At 37.9% G+C, this 20,561-nt stretch overlaps 1 protein-coding gene across 4 annotated transcripts in view; it reads right to left on the bottom strand.

Moving 5' to 3' along the window:
* Positions 1-20,561, bottom strand: part of KANSL1 (KAT8 regulatory NSL complex subunit 1) — a 185,743-nt gene that overhangs the window by 11,643 nt on the left and 153,539 nt on the right. For all 4 annotated transcript variants that reach the window (XM_072781281.1, XM_072781284.1, XM_072781283.1 and 1 more), the window contains 3 exons: positions 20,212-20,324; positions 19,256-19,451; positions 3,029-3,200 (listed from right to left, as the gene is read on the bottom strand). In XM_072781281.1, coding sequence (XP_072637382.1) covers positions 3,029-3,200; positions 19,256-19,451; positions 20,212-20,324 — 481 coding nt within the window. The remainder of the gene's footprint in view (positions 1-3,028; positions 3,201-19,255; positions 19,452-20,211; positions 20,325-20,561) is intronic.

The raw sequence follows: 20,561 nt of genomic DNA, 5'->3' as shown, positions 1-20,561 counted from the left end.
ATGCTCTAAGTAGAAGTAATAACACCTGAGATCCATGTAGAGCTAAAGGGCTGAAATGGATTAGATATGCAGGACCTGAAAGTAAGCAATGAAAAAGTATGAAATGGAAGAGAACACAACAGGGACCCATTCAACTAAAGGACTTCAGACATTCCATACCCACATAGGCCATGCCATTAAAGTGCCATTATCAAAGGAGAGGGTGCCGATGCTTGATAGGGTCAATAACAGGAAAACAGAAGTGTTAAAACAGGAAATAGGAAATAGAAGGAAACTAATATCATTTTAAGTTACTACTGCCTCAGACAAAATGAAAACACCTTGACTTCATGCTCACCGGGGTCTGACATTCCATGATTCACTTGATTGTTTTGCTCATTACTTTCCACCATTTTCTCAAGCAAATTTTCTAAGGTTGTTTTATAATACTCACTTCCTCCTCCTGCTGGTAAACTGCAGTAGACTTATATCTACCAGTCTTGGTAAACTCTCTCAAAATAGCATAGATCTTCAAAGGCCAGCAGGTGGTGCTCTTATGAAGCCTAAATTCAAGTTAACATTCTTTCCACAAAGGTTTAAACATCCTTTTTATTTCAAGCTAAGGATTAACTGGCTTGATAAGGAAGCAAGCTCCTCCTCCTTGGAGTACTAAAGAGTTATCACACCCTAAAGCCTCCACCTTCCCGCCAGGCACACAGCTCCTCAAATTCTTTCATCTCTAGCCACACTTAATGTGAACAGCTGAGGTGTATGGTCGACATGGAGGACAGAACTCTAGGATTAAAAGCTGCAGTTGGTCACCACCCTACCTACAAACTGGTTAGGAAACATTACTAAACTACTTGAAAATCCTGCCATCTCTACCTTCTAGAGAAGAGGCTGTAAACGGATGGTCAAGAGCTCAGGTGCATGTGTATTTGACCCACACAGTATTACACTGGCTGCTCATCTTCACTCTTACTTACTATTCTACACAATGATATATGGGTATCTCAATATTTAGAAGGTGCTATTCACACAGAATAATGGTGCCCTCTGGAGTTGGGCATCTTTGTGAAAATCTTACAAATTTACAAACATTTGGTATGTGGTATTTGTTTGGATCAAAGCAAAATTATCCCAACAAAAACAATATTAGATATGGTAACTGTCTTCCCCAGGTCAATCCATAAGTCTAATTTATCCACAGGCAAATATGTTCATACATCCTACTTGAAATAATAAAATATTTATATTCTCCTTTACAGTCTCGTAAGGAGATTTAATGACCAACTCTCTTGCCCAAGCCCCAGTATCATGGTAAGGAGCTATGTGAGACAGGGAGAAAAAGTACTTAAAGGCAGGCAGGAAAGTAAAGACCAGAGAAAGGAATCTCCCCATCTTTCCCTCCGTTCTCCATCAGTGCTAACTACAGCTGCTTGAAATGGGATGGAGTAGGAAGTGTAAGAGCAGTAGTTGTCAGGCAAACAGTCTGAGCATATGTGACTAGGCGATGAGGAAGGCAATTCACAACTGTATGTGGTAACACTGTTGACAAATGATCACCATGTTTATAAGCTGATACTCAGCGAGAATGGAAGAGGCTTTATCAGAATCAGAATTAACTACAGGCTTCAGGCTTCTTTACTCAAATATGAGACCATACAATTCAACACTGTGATCCTAGGAGAGTAAGCCAAGAAGTATTTCTAAGTCTTCCTGATGGCTCCATCTGCAAAGTCTAGGAATGCACAGAAAACTGATTTCTCTATTTTATTAACCTGGCGGGGAAGAAGCATGTTACAGTGAAACGAAGGGTAGGCACCAGATGACTCGAATTTATAAATTCAGTAGCCATTCAGCCTTAGAAAAAGCACTTTTCTAAGCCTTTTCTTGATCTACCAAACTGAAGTTTAACACCTTACAAGTTTACTGAGAAGTAAACAAAACAAGTACAAGGAAGGTACTTTGAAAACTAAATAAAATTTTAAGTTGTATGAGCTATAATCCAAATGGCAAGAGAAGGTAAAAGCCAATGAACTAACTCTGAATCTGAAGTAGACAGGAAGATGTGTTACTGTTTTCTCTTTATGTTCTAAAGTTTATTTTACTGTTCCACCACTCCCCACCTAAAATAAAATCCTGCCTAGCTTGCTATCCACATGGTCCAAAGGTTTACTTTTTCTTAGAGGGGCAGATGTAAATAATTTGGGCTTTGCAGGCCACACTCTCTGTTTAGTCTGGGTTGCAACTATGTAATGTTGCTGCCACTGTAGCAGAAAAGTAGCCGCTGACAATATGTACACAAACGAGCATGGATGTGTTCTAATAAAACTTTATAAAATATCGGGATCCCTGGGTGGCGCAGCGGTTTAGCGCCTGCCTTTGGCCTGGGGCGCGATCCTGGAGACCCGGGATCGAATCCCACATCGGGCTCCCGGTGCATGGAGCCTGCTTCTCCCTCTGCCTGTGTCTCTGCCTCTCTCTCTCTCTATCATAAATAAATAAAAATTAAAAAAAAAAAAATATCACTGACACCCTAGTCTACAGAATACCCTATTCTGTTTGATAGTCGATCAAACACAGGATTACTATAATCCCTTCTCCTTTATCTGTTCTTCAAATGATTGAATTTTTTTTTGCCTACTCAAATCCTGCAACAGCTTCAGGACTTCTTATCAGAACTCCCTTGACCGTAAGAAAGGGTTTGATCTAGTATTCCTGCTACCATGTGACTTCTAGTAAAAGTGGAAATATTTAGTGGAAAACTTGGGACCATACTGTAAGCAAAACTAGGCAAGGTTTTATTTTCGATCAGGAGCCACTTGAAAGGCTGGGGGACCATCTCTCTCCTGGCAAGTTGTAATCTTTTAGTGGCATATTTTGGTCTGGTGGATCTGCTGTACCCTATCTGCAAAATTCTAAGAGATTCTGTTGGCTGAAATTGATACCTTGATAGTACCTGGGTTGTACCAGGATCCTGGTTGGTTTTCTGTCACTTTGAAGCCTTTAAGTCTCATTTAAACTTTATATTGTGTGGCTTTCTTACCATCTGGAAATGCTAGGACTGGGTGAACACAAGCGTCCAATTGGGAAAGGCGTTCCAACAGAGGGGCTTCATAGTGAATTTCTGGAGGCATGGTGATGGTGCTGCCTGAGCCACACAGTGCGCAGGAGGGGTTCACATCACAGCCAGAGCGCATCGTGCTGTTCCGGTGAACCTGTGAAGAGCCAAACAGAACGGACAGTTCAGTGACTGCTAAAAAAACCAGCTCTCTCTCATTATCCCAAAGATTCAAAAGGGCCTTTCTATATGCCACTAATAACCAGAAGTTCAATTAGTTTGTTAAAAGATTCCCTTTTGTCCAACATGCTAACCTTCAAAGTAATTAAGTAAACCTGCTGCTTCTTCAATGATGAAATCCAGTTACTTGGAGCCGTAGCCCTAAGCACTTATCTAGGTACCAAACTCGTGAGTTTAAAGCTATTGCAGCTGTGCTGAGGACACCTTATAAAACCTGAAGGTTTCTACCATCTTGATATTTTCAACGGTCCCTAAGATGAATAGTTGGCACTTGATTCCCAGATGGACATGACTTGCTCTCTGGCAATTTCATGCACTTAGGAGCCTGAATAAACCAATCACATCTCTCCTGTTCTTTTCACAACTCCTAAAGACTTTCAGGTGGTCTCAAAACAAGGTCGCTAGTTTCCCTGGATTACACACAGAAATCATTAGCCACTTTTTAACCTAGCCTAAGATTCACGGCTATAAAGTTCATGCCTAAGTAATGAAAATAAATTTGGTATGGGGAGCATTCACACCCTAGTCTTTATATGTTACATTAAATCCAAAGGGCTAAAAAAAATAAATAAATCCAAAGGGCTAGAAACTATTCCCATTAAACTTCTTCTGTACACATGTGGGCAGGATAAGAACTAACCTCTTCTGCTAAGTCCACAATAAAATGTAATCTAACTCTTCAAAAGACAATATTGTTTTTTTAAAAAAAGTCTCTCCCCTCCCCCACAATTTTATACTTTGAGGAATGAACTTCAGGTCTTACTGAATGCAGGATCCCTAGCTTCTAGTGTTAGGACTACACAAGTCTGGCATGTGCCAAATCATGACCCATAAAAAGTCATTTGGACCGCAATACCATCCTGGAAGAAAAGGACCTGCCCACAGAACAGCACCATGAGAAGGGGATGCTCTGAGCAAGGGTAGTATGGTCATAAAAACAAAAGGGTAGCATGGAAACTCTGCTAGCAAAAAGGCAACAACAATTGCAAGAGTTGCATTTAGTTTCCGCACAAACATACATCTCTTGAAAGCTATCTGCCTTTACAGACATATACAGGGAAGAGATAAATAGGAGAACAATGTGGTCTTTATCAACATTCCCCAACTGCCTTCATCATGCAACCACATAGATGGGCAGCATGCAAAGAAGGTATGGTGAAGGTTAGACTGGGCAACATGGACAAAAGTAAAAGAATTCTAATAAGCTGCAGTTGTAGATGCCACTGAAAGGGAATTATACCAATTAAACATGGCACTACTGTGTAGACAACATTAACCGGTACTGTTTTGGGAAGAAATCTCCCTTGCACTTTGTTTTAATCAGGGCTGGCTTTCTGAGAGAGAACATTTTGAGATAGAGAGCTGAGAGAGAGCTGGTGGCAGAGGATGAAAACCACAGAAGACACAGTAAACGAATGGAAGGATTTAGGTAATTAGGCAGGATCTAGAAATTGCACCAAAACTTAAAACATTAAAAAGAGATTAGAAATATATACCAACATCAAAATAATAGATCTTAAAATGGAGGTATGTTTTTCCCTCATAAACTAACCCACTGCATCAATTAGTTGTCTGTATGAAAAACGAACATTTCATTTATGGCTGTAGTGTAACTTAAGTCAACAGCCAATAGATCAGATGTAGAATAAAAAGAATATGGCAAAAATAAAGTAAAACTAAGGGAAGAGGTTAAGCTAACAGCTGAAAATTGTCCAAAGAGGAAACAGATGCCAGAAACCGCAAATTTAAGAGCTGTTTTTTGGGGGTTTTCCTTTTCCTTCTTCCTAAACCCACTTTCAAGGGTGGAGTGGACAGGAACAGATCAACGAATCAAACTGTTAAGACTGGCTTAATGAAAAGAAAAAGAAATGCAAACATGTAAGAACCCAAAAAAGCACTATTTAAGTGAAAAACTAGGAACTTTGTGTGTATATATGTAATATGTGTGTACACAGTATGCATTTCTGTGATGTTTAAATGTTATATATTTTTGTGTTACATCTAAGAAGGGAATACCCTATGTATGCCTAAAAAAAATGTAGAGGCTCAGACAAGTCTATTTCCTTGGTGAAATCTTTAAAAACATTAAAGAACAGATAACTTTTTATTCAATTAAGATGGCTGATACCAAAATAAAGAAATAAAAACTCTGTCCTTTCATAAAAATAAAATTCTAACTTAAAACTTGACAAAGGCTTTGTGCACACATGTAACTTAAACATCAATCTCACTTTTGAACAAGTCTGTAAAGTAAAATATTAATAAATATAACCTAGGAGTATATATAAAAAGTATCACGAGGCACCTGGGTGCTCAGTTGGTTAAGCTGCTGCTTTTGGCTCAGGTCATGATCTCAGGGTTTTGGGATCAAGCCCCGAGTCAGGCTCCCTGCAGAAAGAGGAGTCTCCCTCTCCCTCTGCACCACCCCCCACCCCACTCATGCTCTCTCAAATAAAGTTTTAAAAAAAGGTATCTTAAATATAATTTATTGAAATGTAAGTTTTTGAACTATTTTGAAGGATAGTTTGGACAACTTTAAAATGACTTCATTCACACATGCTTTGCATAAATCTACAGTTAGAATTTATCCTATGGATATATTTATTAACTACACAAAGACACACATTCACATAGAAATAAGATGCCAAACTGTATACATGAACCTATTTTTAAAAAGATATCATTTATTTGTTATTTGAAACAGAGAATGAGAATGAGCAGGGAGGAGCAGAAGGAGAGGGAGAAGCCTACTCCCACTGAGCAGGGAGCCCACTGAGGGGCTCCATCTCAAGAACCTAAGCCTAAGGCAGATGTTTAACTGACGGAGTCACCCAGCCACCCCAGAACCTATCTTTTTAAATCACAACATGTATCTTATAAGAAAAGAATTTTTAAAAATCACAACAAATATAAACAACCAAACCTGAGCAAGTGGAGATTTGCCTCTGGATATCAGGATTATTCAATATCAGTATATCCATTAATATAATTTCATTTGTATATTTAATTGCTTACTCAACTTCACTTAGATGTTTTAACAGGTACCTCAGTTCAAAACTGAGCTCCTGCTCTTCCCCATTTCTAGCTGTTCAGTGCTAAATCTCTGAATTCATCCTAAAACTCCCTTCTTTTACCATACCCCATTATCCAATCATGAAATCCTGTAGTCTCTACCTTCTAAATGCATCCAGAATCTGACCACTTTATACCACCTCAACTGCAATCACCCTGGTCTTAGTATCTTTTCTCATATGAATTCTTTTGGTGGGAGGACAGAAAGGGGAGAGAAGGAGGAAGGAGAAGCAAGGGGGAGGGGGAGGAGGAGGGAAAGAGGGAGGGGGAGGAGGAGGAGAGGGGAAGGGAGAGGAGGAGGGGGAGAGGGGGAAGTGAGAGGGAGAGAGAAAATCTTAAGCAGGCTCCAAACCCAGCACAAAGCCGGACATGTGGCTTGATCTCATGACTCTGAGAGATCATGACCTAAGCCGAAATCAAGAGTTGGATGCTTAACTGACTAAGCCACCCAGGTGCCTCTCTCATGTGTATTTCTTAAATAACTCCTAGCTTATCTTCCTGTTTGCCCCCTCCTTCTAACAAAAATACAGTTGTAGGGGTAACCTTGGTTCATCAGTCCTTAGCTCATAATGTTCCAATGGTACCCTGTCTCATAAGGAATAAGAGCCAAAGTTCTTGCAATGGTGTGCACAAAAGCTTTATTCCATCTGTCACCTCTATCCCCTCTCTAACCTCATTTCCTTTTATTTCCTGTTTCTCTCCTTGCTCACTCTACCATTGCTATTTCCTCAATATGGTAGGCAAAATTCCAGATCATGAGCCTTTCCATTCTCCTCATGTCTTTTTCTGAAATGTCACCTTCTTAAAAATAACTGTAATTTAAAAACATACAAGTGAAAAAAAGATTCTATTCTTGACTGTTAACAATAACAAAAAATACTCTAGAACTTGTAAACTTAAAGCTCTTTAAAGCTGTTAATGATTAAGAAAGAAAGATTTACACAAATAATCTTAAAACTGTAACTGAAAGAATATATATTTAAAGGGAAAAGTCCCCATAAAATTTCTGATAAGCAAAAATAGAAGGGAGTGACTTGCTCTAATATATATCAAAATATTTTAAAGTTACAGTAATTAAGTCTGCTACAGAAAATTTAAACGGAGACCTAGACCAAAGTATACATGACAGCTTAATATGTAACAAAGGTGATATTTCTAAATGAATTACTTTTAAAAAATGGAAAAGATGACCAATGGAAAACTGTGCTTTCACAGCTTTTCACTTCCACAGTCTAGGGATCACACAAGACAAGACTCCTACAGAAAACATGCCTTCCTCACTCCTGCCCCAGATGAGCTCACTGAGAAATTACAAAGTAGACAAAAATGATGTGAGGCAGTCAGTAGATGCAAAAATGGGGAGATTTGTTCTCAAACAAACTAGAAATGGAGTAATTTTTAAAAAGTGATTTCTAAGCCCAATATGGGAGCTAGAACTCAGGACCCCAAGATCAAGAGTCACATGTTCTACTGAGCGAGCCAGCCAGGCGCCTCTGGAAATGGAATAATCTGAAAGCAATTTTACAGTACATATATTAAAGTTGTTCAAAAAGATAAAGGAAGGAACACCATAAAAGACTAGGAAAGGATGAAAACAAAAAAAAAAAGGGATGTTTCTATAAGCAACCATAAACAAATTTTCAATGAAAAGTACACACAAGTTAAAAAAAAAAAAAAAACCAACCAACCCACAAAAAACCAAACAACTAACAAGTTTAATAGTAAACTAAACATAGCTGGAGAGAAATCTGATGAACAGAAGAAACAGTCACAGAAGACTACAGAGAACAACAGCAAGACGGGTGGAAATACGAAGAAAAAAGAAAATGTAGAAGAGAGAATGAAACGATCTATGACAATCTATATATATATATACTATATTAAGGAGGAAAAGAGAGGGAAAATTTAAAGAAATAATAAATTTCAAATTTCAAAACTCAAGACAGACAAGAACTCTCAGAATGAGGGTACAAGCTAAGACCAAAGTGGCTAAAAATTAACTCATACATCTAAATATGCCCCTTGTTACTGTAAAACATGGAAACAAAACTCAAAGTACTGGGGCTGAAAGAAGATACACATAAACTATAGAGGAATGAGAAACTGACATAAGAATTTTCATCAACAATAAATACTGGAACGCAATGCAGTATCTTCAAACTGAATAAAAAATTTTCCATGCAGTTAAACCATCATTCAAGAATAAAGGCAATTTATAATGGCAATTACACATATGTATATATTTACACACAAAACAGTATGTAAAGGTTGACTTGACAATTTACTAGACCCTTGTTGGAAGGCTACTGAAGGAAGTGTTCAGCGAGGACAGAGTGGGATGGCAACCACGAACAAGAATGGCAAATGTGTTGGTCAACAGAACTATGAATCTACAGATGACTAATTTGGTAAGTATTTAAAAACAAGGTAACTGGGGTGGCCTGGCTGGCTTAGCTGGTAAGGCATAGGTCTCTTGATCTCAGGGTTGTGAGTTCAAGCCCCCATGTTGGGTGTGGAGCCTACTTAATAAAATTAAAGACTTAATTAACCCAATAGCAGAAGAGCTCCCCCCCGACCCTGCAAAAAAACAGGCACAGAGAAGGCAAGACTTAAAAATTATGAAAGCAATGATTCCAAATCTAATAGTAATCAGAGAAATGTAAATTTCTCTCTGCTAAAACAAACCGTCATACAAAAAATGAAAACAAAGGGACGGAAAAAGATCTACCAAGTACTTACTTACCAAGACACATATTTATTTATTTGTTTATTTTTTAAATTTTACTTATTTATTCATGAGAGAGAGAGAGAGAGAGAGAGAGAGAGGCACAGACACAGGCAGAGGGAGAAGCAGGCTCCATTCCATGCAGGGAGCCTGACGTGGGACTCGATCCCGGGTCTCCAGGACCACACCCGGGACTGAAGGTGGCGCTAAGCCACTGAGCCACCCAGGCTGCCCCAAGACACCTATTTAAAGTAAAATCATTACTGCAGACCAAAAGGGGAAGACAATGATGAAAGAAAAGATAGCAAAAACAAATAAAAACCATTAATTTGTATGTATCTAAGGGGAGATGGGGAAATAAGAGAGGTTGTTTAGAAGTATAAACTTGCAGTTAATAGATAAGTCCTGGAGACCTAACACATGGTATAGTGATTACAGAGACAACAGTACTATATTATAAATATGGGAAGAGACTGGACCTTAATTATTTCAACTTTAAGAAAGAAATGATAATCATATGGCATGATAGAGGTGTTAGTTAAGGCTGGAATTGGCAGACATATCAATGACCAAATCAACACGTATACCTTAAATTTGCACAATAGTATATACCAAATATTTTTTCTTTTTTTTAAAGATTTTATTTATTCATGAGAGACAGAGAGAGGCAGAGACACAGGGAGAGGGAGAAGCAGGCTCCACGAGGGAGCCCAACATGGGACTCGATCCCGGGTCTCCAAGATCATGCCCCGGGCTGAAGGCAGCGCCAAACCACTGAGCCACTCGGGCTGCCCTACCAAATATATTTCGAAGAGAAACTGAAAGCAGACCAAGGACACAGAAGATATGAACACAATTACTAAGCGCAAAATAGAAGTTAAATTTAGAACCCTGAAGTCAACGGGATATGGATATACTCACACCCACACAAACATTGTCTTTTTTAAGGAAGTGTGGACTATTTTCAAAAGATGAACTAAAAGTATGTCTATCAATATGGAGGATCTTGAAAAGACAACAGTGAATTAAAAAAAAAAAAACACATACCAAGTTGCAGAATACGTACACCATGATGGCATTTATAAAAATTTGTATATGAACATTAGACGAAACAATACACACTGCACTTTGCTCATGGATATATATACACATACATGTAGTAAAAATCTAAGAACCTGAACTGGGAGTATAAACACCAAATTCATGATAATGGTTACCTCTGGGGAAGGAAGCAGGTAGCGGAGATGACAGAAGATAAATGTTCATTTATAATTTTCTTTTAAATATTAAAAAAGTCAAGATATTAATATTTAAGGTGGTATGTACGTTTGTTATCTTATTCTCTATATCCTACAGAGTTAAAAAAAATTAGGGAAAGAGGCAGGTAAACCTGATTAAGTTTTTTCATATACAGGGAATTCAAAATTTTCAAATAAATTCAGTGGTAAAAAAAAAAAATTCAGTGGTGCAGAAGACTTTTAGAAAACTGGCAGTGGGAGTAAAATGAAGTCCAACTATTTCTCTAACTAGAGCACAGATATGCTAAATACGAAAGCTGCTGAAACCCAGGAACTGAATTAGGAATAACATCTTTCCAGGCTTAGAACTGAGAAAAAGATTAAACCATCAAATGAGTAGCAGAGACGAAGACTAATGGCCAGTGTACAGAGTAGAATAGTACCCCCTATCCCAGACCCTACCCTAGTGTTCCAACCGGAACCACAAAATGTGACCTTATCTGTAAGAGGCTTTTGCAGATGTGATTAATTTTAACATGAAGTGATACTGAGTTGCGGTGGCCTTAAATCCAATGAATGGTATCTTTAATAAGAAGACCATGTGAAAACACAAAGACCAGACACATAGGGTAGATGATCATGTAAAGACAGAGGCAGAGACATGAGATACACTGACACAAGCCAAGGAATGCTAAGATTTGCTAGCAACCACTAGTAAAGAAAGCAGGAAGTGGCATTTAGAAAGGATTCTTTAGAGAACTTCAGAGGTAGCAAGGGCTGTCATCCTGACTTCAAACATCTAGCCTCAAGAACTGTGACAGGAAACAAATACACTCAGGTACTAAATTTTTCTAGTGAAATCTCAAAGTAACAGATCAACTCATTTTTTAAGAATAATGAAAGAAAGAAAAAAACCCTCAGCATGAGGACTATGAGCAAAACACTGCAGAACAAGGTATAGGGAAGCAAGTCTGAGAAATTCAAAAAGAATATACCTTTGGAAAACTATAAAACAAGTTTGGTAAAACAATTAATGAAACTTCTCATATCTCCAATAGAGTAAAAGATAATAGAGCCTCAATCACATGGAAATAGGGAAGATGAAAGGACAGTAAGAGGACACAGAAAGGAAATATAAAATTTGAAAAGAAAAAATCTTAATTACTCATGGCAGCAGAACTAAAACCTACCTAAGAGGAACTATAGGTCAGAACTAATGATTTGGAGAATTAAAATAGGATGTGAGCAATAAACTTGTCTTTCTTCCTTTACACTATGGAAGGACCAAAGAGATGAAAACAATGACAGAAATGTTAACAGCTAACATCTGAGTACTTACTATGTTCATCCAAACTATGCCAATCGCTTCCATGTTTAATTTAATGAGGACACTGAGGAGCAGGAAGTAAGAGCCAAACAGGACAGAAAACAGTAACAGAGATAACTGGAAGACTTCCATTTGCAACTATAAACTTAGGGGAATCAAAACCCAAAGCTATTACAAAAGAAGACTTGATAGTGCCATAAAAAAAAAAAAAACCTTCCACACTGTCCATACTGGAAATATTCAATATTTGTGTGAGTTAAATATGGTGGCCACATGTGACTACCAAAAATCTGAAATGTGGCTGTGCAAATAAGGTACTAAATTTTTTATCTTAATTTTAAATAGTTACACAAGGCTATAGGAGCTACCACATGGAACAGTGCAGAGCAGAATTGATTACCAACCAATATAAAAGGACTGAAAATAACACCACTTTAATTCTATGCCAAAACAAAACACAAATAATCACCTTCCCCCTACCACCAAAAGACAGTGAAACAATATTAAGGGACAGAGTTATGAGCTAAGAAACATGGTCAAACTCTTGTTCTGATCCTGAGAAACTACAAATTAAAATTAAGAACTCAATAAATGGGCATATTAAGGTATAAAAGGACTATTAATAATGAAATGTTACAATAAAAATAAGCCTAGGGGATCCCTGGGTGGCGCCACGGTTTGGCGCCTGCCTTTGGCCCGGGGCGCGATCCTGGAGACCCGGGATTGAATCCCACGTCGGGCTTCCTGCGTGGAGCTTGCTTCTCCCTCTGCCTGTGTCTCTGCCTCTCTCTGTGTGTGTGACTATCATGAATAAATAAATAAATTCTTAAAAAAAAAAAAAGCCTAAATAAGTCTTTAAATCTAGTTTAAAAACTGAATATAAAACGAAAAACTTTTATTTAATAAAATATCCATTAAAATCAAAGACTTCAGGCACCTGGGTGGCTCAGTGGTTGAGTGTCTGCCTTTGGCTCAGGTTGTGATCCTAGGGTCCTGGGATGGAGTCTTGCATCAGGATCCCCACTGGGAGCCTGCTTCTCCTTCTGCCTATGTCTCTGTCTCATGAATAAATAAAATCTTAAAAAAAAAAAATCAAAGCCTTCACAGAGATTGGAAACTCAATTGTACATCTTGGGAAAACTCAAAAACTCAAAGGCAAGTTACAAATAGCAAAAAGAGTACTTCACACATAAAAGGCTGTGGAATGACATCCAAAACTACACTCAAAAGAAAATTCAAAAAGTTAAATGTTTTTATTATTACGTAAGAAAGAACAGAAAATAAATTAAGCATTTGAATAAAGACAGAAAGGAGGGAAGAAAAACAAAACAAAACCAACCAAGACCACAGGAAGAAGAAATTACCAGCAAATAACCAATCTTTGAAATAACCAATAAAATAGGATAACTGCTGACAAGATTAATCAAGAAAGAGAAGACAACTATAATTAAGACTGAGGAATGGACACACAACCACAGATAACAAGGATTTAAAAATTAAGAATGCTTTCTACAATTCTGTATGAGTTTATCTGAAAAACCATTATCTGAGAAAGGCTCTATTATCTTTTACTCTATTGGAGATCTGAGAAGTTTCATTAATTGTTTTACCAAACCTGTTTAATAGTTTTCCAGAGGTATATTCTTTTGGAATTTCTCAGGGCAAGAAATAAACATTAGTGACACATGTTATAAAAATTTCCCACTTTAAAGTTTTCTAAAGCACAGCAAATGGTAAAGTGTCCCAATTCTTTTTAAGAAGTTGCCCTATATTGGGGGGATCCCTGGGTGGCTCAGTGATTTAGCGCCTGTCTTCGTCCAGGGGCATGATCCCGGGATCCTGGAATGAGTCCCACATCGGGCTCCCTACATGGAACCTGCTTCTCCCTCTGTCTGTGTCTCTGCCTCTCTCCCTCTGTCTCTCTCATGAATGAATGAATGAATGAATGAATGAAAGAAATCTTAAAAAAAAAAAGAAGTTACCCTATATCAAAATTAATATTGAACTGATAAAAGTATCATCATGAGGGTCACCTGGGTGGTTCAGACGGTTAAACATCCGACTCTTGATTTTGGCTTAGATCATGATCTCAGGGTGTGAGACCAATCCCCATATTAGGAGTTGGGCGTGAAGCCTGCTTAAGATTCTCTCCTTCTCCTTCCCTCTCCCTAACAAAACAAAACTCAAAGTATTGCCATTAAAACCAGCTATGACCAACTATTTCTTAACACTGTTCTGTAAGTACATCTGGTCAAGGAAAAGGAGTAAGTAGTGTATAAAGAGGTATCATTAGTGTATAAAGAGGTATCATTCATATTTATATTTATTCATATTTATAAATAAATATAAATTCAGATTTATTTTTTTGCTGCTGATAGCCTATCTAGAAAATTAATCAACCAAAACAATTCAAAGTGTTCGATTATAGAAATCAACAGCACTCATAACAGTAACAGAAAAAAAATCTCATTTGCATCACAAAAATATCAAGAATGTAGGAAAACAAAAACTGAATGAAGAAATAGAATACTTGGATACATGGAGAAATTCTATTTTCCTTTAATACTTTAAATTATATTAATTCTCTCTAAAGGAATTTCCTTTTTTTTTTAAAGATTTATTTTTATTTATTTATGATAGAGAGAGAGAGAGAGAGAGAGAGAGAGAGAGAGAGAGGCGCAGAGACACAGGCAGAGGGAGAAGCAGGCTCCTTGCCGGGAGCCAGACGCGGGACTCGATCCCGGGACTCCAGGATCACGCCCTGGGCCAAAGGCAGGCGTGAAACCGCTGAGCCACCCAGGGATCCCCTCTAAAGGAATTTCCATTAAAAACCCACTGCAATGCCCATGGATGAATTCCACTATCAAAGTAAAACTCTATTCATTCATCATTTGTTAAATCACAGATTAGTTCAAAGCATTAAAAAATTCTTTCGGCTTCAGGACAGTTTACAAATAAAATATCAGAGCTTCTATTTATTTTATCTCAGCCTTTCAAAATTTATTTTGTATTCTATAATGACTGCAATTGTCCACATGGCACCCCTGCTTCTTCCCAAAAGTTCGACTAGTATTGAAAAGTTAGGCCTCCAAAATCTATCATAACAAGCCCATCAATAAAGAATGCATTTTTTAAAAAGATTTTATTTATTTGACAAAGAGAGAGCACACACATGCGCGCACAAGGCAGGGGTAGTGGCAGGGAGAGGGAGAAACAGGCTCCCACAGAGCAGAGCACCCAATGTGAGGCTTGATCCCAGGGTTCTGGGATCATGACTTGAGCTGAAGGCAGACACTTAACCAACTGAGCCACCCAGGGGCCCCTAGAACCTAGTGTTCTAGATTAAGCTGTACATACCTCATAGAAGCAGCAGGGCAAGAAATAAACATTAGTGATACATGTTATAAAAATTTCCCACTTGAGTGTTTCTTCAGGGGCTTACCTAACTGCTAACATCTACCAAACCAGATCCCTAACAGACATAAGATATGCAATACACAGTAGTACAGGCAACTCATTACGATATGCACTAATATTACAATAAAATGATGATAAAATTCTCCTGGGCCTTACTGATTTCTGTGGAAGATAATCCCATTCTCCCAATCTCAAAGCTCTCTGTCTTCACAACTTTGATATTGAAACACCCTCCCTGGTGATTCTTCCTTAGGACTAGTTTTGAAATCTCTTACATTCTGAGAGCTTTGAGTCTGACTATTGTTTCCTCTAGGATTACTATTGTTACTACTCTTTCTTATTGACTCTAGTATCTTTTATGGCCAATCGACTCCAAACATAAACTACCCGCACACTTTATCTTTTAAAAATAGCTTATGGCACCTCACTGCTCAAAACAAAAATCCTCTAAAATCTAATTGATAAAACCCAAATCAACAGTTTGGGCATTCAAAGCCTTTCATTATTTACTGATAGGTCTCATTCCTGTTTATTTCCAACAAGTGCATCTTACTGAACCCTTCATGGTATCACTGAATTAAGATACTAATGACATAAGAATAGCCTTTTAAGAGCAAAAGAAATGTGCTATCACACTAAAAGTATATCTCAATTTTAACATATATTGTAATTTCAGAAATGTTGGTAAAACTCGATAAAAATTCCAGCTGTGATTCAACTAAGATGACTGTCCTGTAAAACTGAGTAAGTTCCCTAAAGTGAGTTTTATATTTGGTTCTATAATGTAGTAGAGATAATTTAAAATATGTAGGTAAGCCAGTAACACTGACATTAAACATCTGTTTTTTGTATTCTATACTTGTAAATATACTAGTAACCACCTTTCCTGGGCAGGTAGGAATGTGGTGGGAGAGGCAATAACAAATTAATCCAGAAAATATAGCTCCTGATATTCTTTTTCTTTTTTTTTTTTGGTTTTTATTTATTTATTCATGGAGACACAGAGAGGGAAATAGAGAGAGGCAGTGACAGAGGCAGAGGGAGAAGCAGGCTCCATGCAGGGAGCCCAACATGGGACTCGATCCCAGGTCTCCAGGATCAGGCCCCCTGGGCTGAAGGCAGTGCTAAACCACTGAGATACCCAGGCTGCCCAAGCTCCTGTTATTCTTTTTTAACTTGGAAGCAAATCTTATTACAGTTAAGTGTGAACTCAATACCACTTACCGGGCAGCCCCGGTGGCGCAGCGGTTTGCCACCGCCTGCAGCCTGGGGTGTGATCCTGGAGACCCGGGATCGAGTCCCACATCAGGCTCCCTGCATGGAGCCTGCTTCTCCCTCTGTCTGTGTCTCTGCCTCTCTCTCTCTCTCTGTGTGTCTATGAATAAATAAAATCTTAAAAAAAAAAAAAAGTTCACCAACATCAGAAAATGGTTTATCTATTAACATCTTTGCTATCCAGGGTCAGTCATTAGAAAGTAAGCTCCACGAAGGCAAGCACTTTATTCAACAATGAAATCTCAAGAATACCTGGAACAGGGCAGCCCCAGTGGCTCAGCGGTTTGGCGCCGCCTTCAGCCCAGGGCGGGATCCTGGAGACCCAGGATGGAGTCCCACGTCGGGTTCCCTGCGTGGAGCCTGCTTCTCCCTCTGCTTCTCTATGTCTCTCATGAATAAATAAATTAAAATCTTAAAAAAAAAAAAAGAATACCTGGAACAACGTGGGCACTTGACAAAGTACTGAATAAATTTGCTTGGCAAATCCAGCATCACAGGATGATAAAAGGCAAGATGCCTGCTCATCAGCAAACATCACTGAGCAAGGAGACACAGTGAGCAATCAAGACAGACAGAATGGCCTTTGCCTCCAACACTGACAGAACTCCTGCATTTCTGCTATAACCAGCAAATGGTTTATTTCCCAAACTCAATTTATTTCTTTTTCACTTTTGTAGGTCAGGATGATTGTGTTTTTAGAAACTGGCATTGGGACCGAAGAGTCTTTAGTATGCTTTATGTGTCTCTTCTAAAAGTACATTAGATTTTAGGCACAGACCAGAAAAATCTGTCAATAGAAACAAGGTTTGCTAGTTCACAGATTAAAAAGAATCCAGGAGGCCACCCTACATCACAGAAGAAAAAAAAAATTTACAAAACTTTTTACAAAACCCCTAGATATCATGACATAGTGGAATTAGCAAACTGCCAAAACAGAGGAAGGACACGATTTCCCTGTGAGGTTTTTGGTTTTGTTTGGTTGAGGTTTTTCTGTTGTTGAAAGCATCAGTCATGATCAGAAACTACTTTCTTACATTTGACAGTAATATACTGTCGTCTTCTTTTTTTTTCTTTAAATATAGTTTTCTTGCTTTTCCTAAATCAACCCCTCAACCTCTAAGAAAATAATTTAGATTTACAGAAATATTAATTAAAACATTGAGACTCAAATATCAATGAGAATCTTGCCAAATATCTTTTTTTCTGGTATTTGGTAATTTAGGAATTCTGAGGAACTGACAAGAGAAAAATGGCACAACCCGATAGTTAAATTTTTACTTACAATACTTTCCTTAAAAAAAAAAAAACAAAAAACAACAAAAAAAACCCCACAACACTTCAGTCCAATTGCATAAGATAGGCCCAACACTGAAAATCCACTGCCCAAATATTAATGGTTCCAACAATTCTCTCCCTTCTTCGTCATCAGTTTTTTCACCAGCAATATATTGTAAAAGCTCTATCATAAGAAAGATTTCCCTTCACATAAACTTTTCTCTGCTCTCCTTTACAGAAATATTCTTTGAAAGCATTATCCTAAACAGTTCCCCCCCAATTCCTTGCCTCCCATCCTCTCCTAAACCCACTCCAAGCAGAATTTCACTCTCTCCCATTAGCAAAAGAACTTATACAGATCTCAAACAGCCCTAATCCGGCCACATCCAAGAGTCAGTTTGCTGTCTTCATCTAACTGGACCTGTCTACAGCATCCATACACCATCCTCCTTCCTCTCTGACACATGTTCTTCATTTACTGTTCATGGGTCTCATTTTCTTCACTTTCCTTCTATTTCACTAGTCACTCCTTTCTAGGCTCTTCCTTATCCTTGGAATGTCTCAAGGCTTAATTCCATCTGAGCTCCCCAGCAGTCCTTATTCCCTTCATCTGCTACATTTTTCTCCCTAGCACTTAATACTATAGGACATACCATTATCCTTATTTTGTTGTTTTCTTTTCTGTCTCTACTCACTAGAGTATTTCAGGAGTGGAAATATTTTTATCTGTTTTTTAGTGTCATATTCCCACTGCATAGAACAGACCTAGTTCACTGTAGGAGCTCAATAAATATTTATTGAAAGAATGAACAAGTGAATAATAACCAAAATACTAACAGGAACAGCCACGTTGTACCAGTAATTTATCAGCCAGACACCCCCATGAGTAAGTTACATGTATTTCATTGAGCTCTCTAATAACCCTATGAGATCTGAGGCTTGGGATGAAGGGAAGGGTCTGGGAAGGGGATTAAGGGGGTGTTAACATGTTTCACATCACACAACTACTAAATGGCAGTGTCATGATCCAAACCCAGGTTTATCTTCTTCAAAGTTAATACCATTGCATGGTATTAATTTTACCGAAGTATTATTTCATTAGTTTTGGAATAAATCCAACTCTATTTGAAGAGGCAGCAATCAAAAGTTTCCTACATTTGTGAATTAATCTCCATTTTCTGTGTGAAGACCAACATTCATTTCATCACATCAATTTAAACATTTTAACACAGATTATTTGACAGGAACGCATGCCACATTGCCATTTCCAGTGGTAACAGGACAAGTGGAAAGTGCATCACTCTCCTCTTAAGTGTTGATGGCAGCACTTAACTCTTCTTTCCCATTTCTATTACAAAGCTCAAGTCAGTGATTTCCAAACGTGCCTCAAGAAATACCTGGGAGTTTTTCTGCTTTCCGAAAATAAAAAAGAGTCCCAGGCCCAGCTTTAGAACAATGAAGACATAACTTCTAGAAACAATTGTCAGGAACCCAGCATTTTCTCAAGCTCCCCAGGAAATTTGGGTGGTTAGCCAAGTTTAGAAAATATTAGTCAAATGAACCAAACTTGGCAAAAGACTAATAATTCTATCTGAGCATTTGGGCTCACTGTTTAACAATAACCAAGTCTCATTGGTACTGACCTTCCTGGAAAGAGGAACGATGCTATTGGGTCGAACAAGCCTTCGTTTCTTACAGCTCAGCACAGGACGTGTTCGGGCTGCCACACAGGTGCCATCAGTTGATGAAGAAACTAGATTGAGTCGTTGCTTTTTTTGTAATTGTTCCTCAGCATCAGAGATGTCACCTGGAATGTGGTCTGCCAAGATAGGCTGTAGACTATACAAAGGGAAAGAAGAACATTCACTTCTCAGAAGACAAGGAAACAAAGCCTCTGATATCGCTTTAACCTCCTCTGGTTACAAATGTTCACAGACACAATTATTCTGGAGCAGATGCATGTCACTTCCTAAATAAGCACAGTATATGCTTATTTTTAAGAATCTTGGTGGACATTAACATCATGTCTGAAAAGTGCAAGTTAGTAAGTGAAAAACTCAGGTTCCAAGTGATTGAGTTCTCTTCTATAACAGAAACATGAATAATAATAATAAAAAAAATCCAAGAAAATTGCAACTGGTAAGAAAACGATTAATCATGCCCAAATGATTAATCTTAACCCATTAATGTTAATGGGTTTCCCAAAAATCAGTTCTTCTGTGAAATCTGACTTTAAAGGATGTGTATACACTATTCTAACATAGGGGGATTCCTTCAATTTTCATAAATACAAATTCACAAACATGGCCTTTAGGGAGCTAATAATCTGTCCTAAGAGTAAGAGAGTTTATGTAAACACTTCTCAAGAATTCTACCAAGCTAGGACCAACCATAACGACTCACAGTAACAGTAGGACCTTTTATTTTTTCCTCCATGGTAAGTTAATTTTAGGCTACCATAAATAAAAGGGAAATATATTAGCATGCTAATTAAAATATACTTGCTACAGTAAGAAGCATGCACAATACTATTAAGTGATAAGTTTTCGGTCTTAAAACTAGGATTAGTGGTTTAGGAAGCAGAAGACATACAACTTACGTGTTAATAACTCCATTGACAGGTCTCAATGCTCCACATGATTTGGTAGACAATGACTCTGAAGGATGACCAGAGGCACCATGGTTTTCCAGTGGCTGAGAAACAGACTCAATCTAAAGGAGAAAGATAAAAATACATTGTTAACATTTAACCAATAGCATCCAGAATGAAAATCAGCACAATATCATTTAAATTAAACACCTAAAATTTCTGACAACCAATTTGAAAAAACAAAACTCATATGGCTGAGGAAAAAAGAAAATAACTAAGAGAACTGGCTTTCACTTTGGGGTAAAGAAGAGTAAGGAACCAAAATATTTAACAGACTAATATGAAGTACTCACTGATCG

The sequence above is a fragment of the Canis lupus genome, chromosome 16 (genome assembly GCF_048164855.1).
Source record: "Canis lupus baileyi chromosome 16, mCanLup2.hap1, whole genome shotgun sequence".
In the NCBI taxonomy this organism is placed as follows: domain Eukaryota; kingdom Metazoa; phylum Chordata; class Mammalia; order Carnivora; family Canidae; genus Canis; species Canis lupus.
This window is presented reverse-complemented; position numbering and strand designations above follow the sequence as displayed.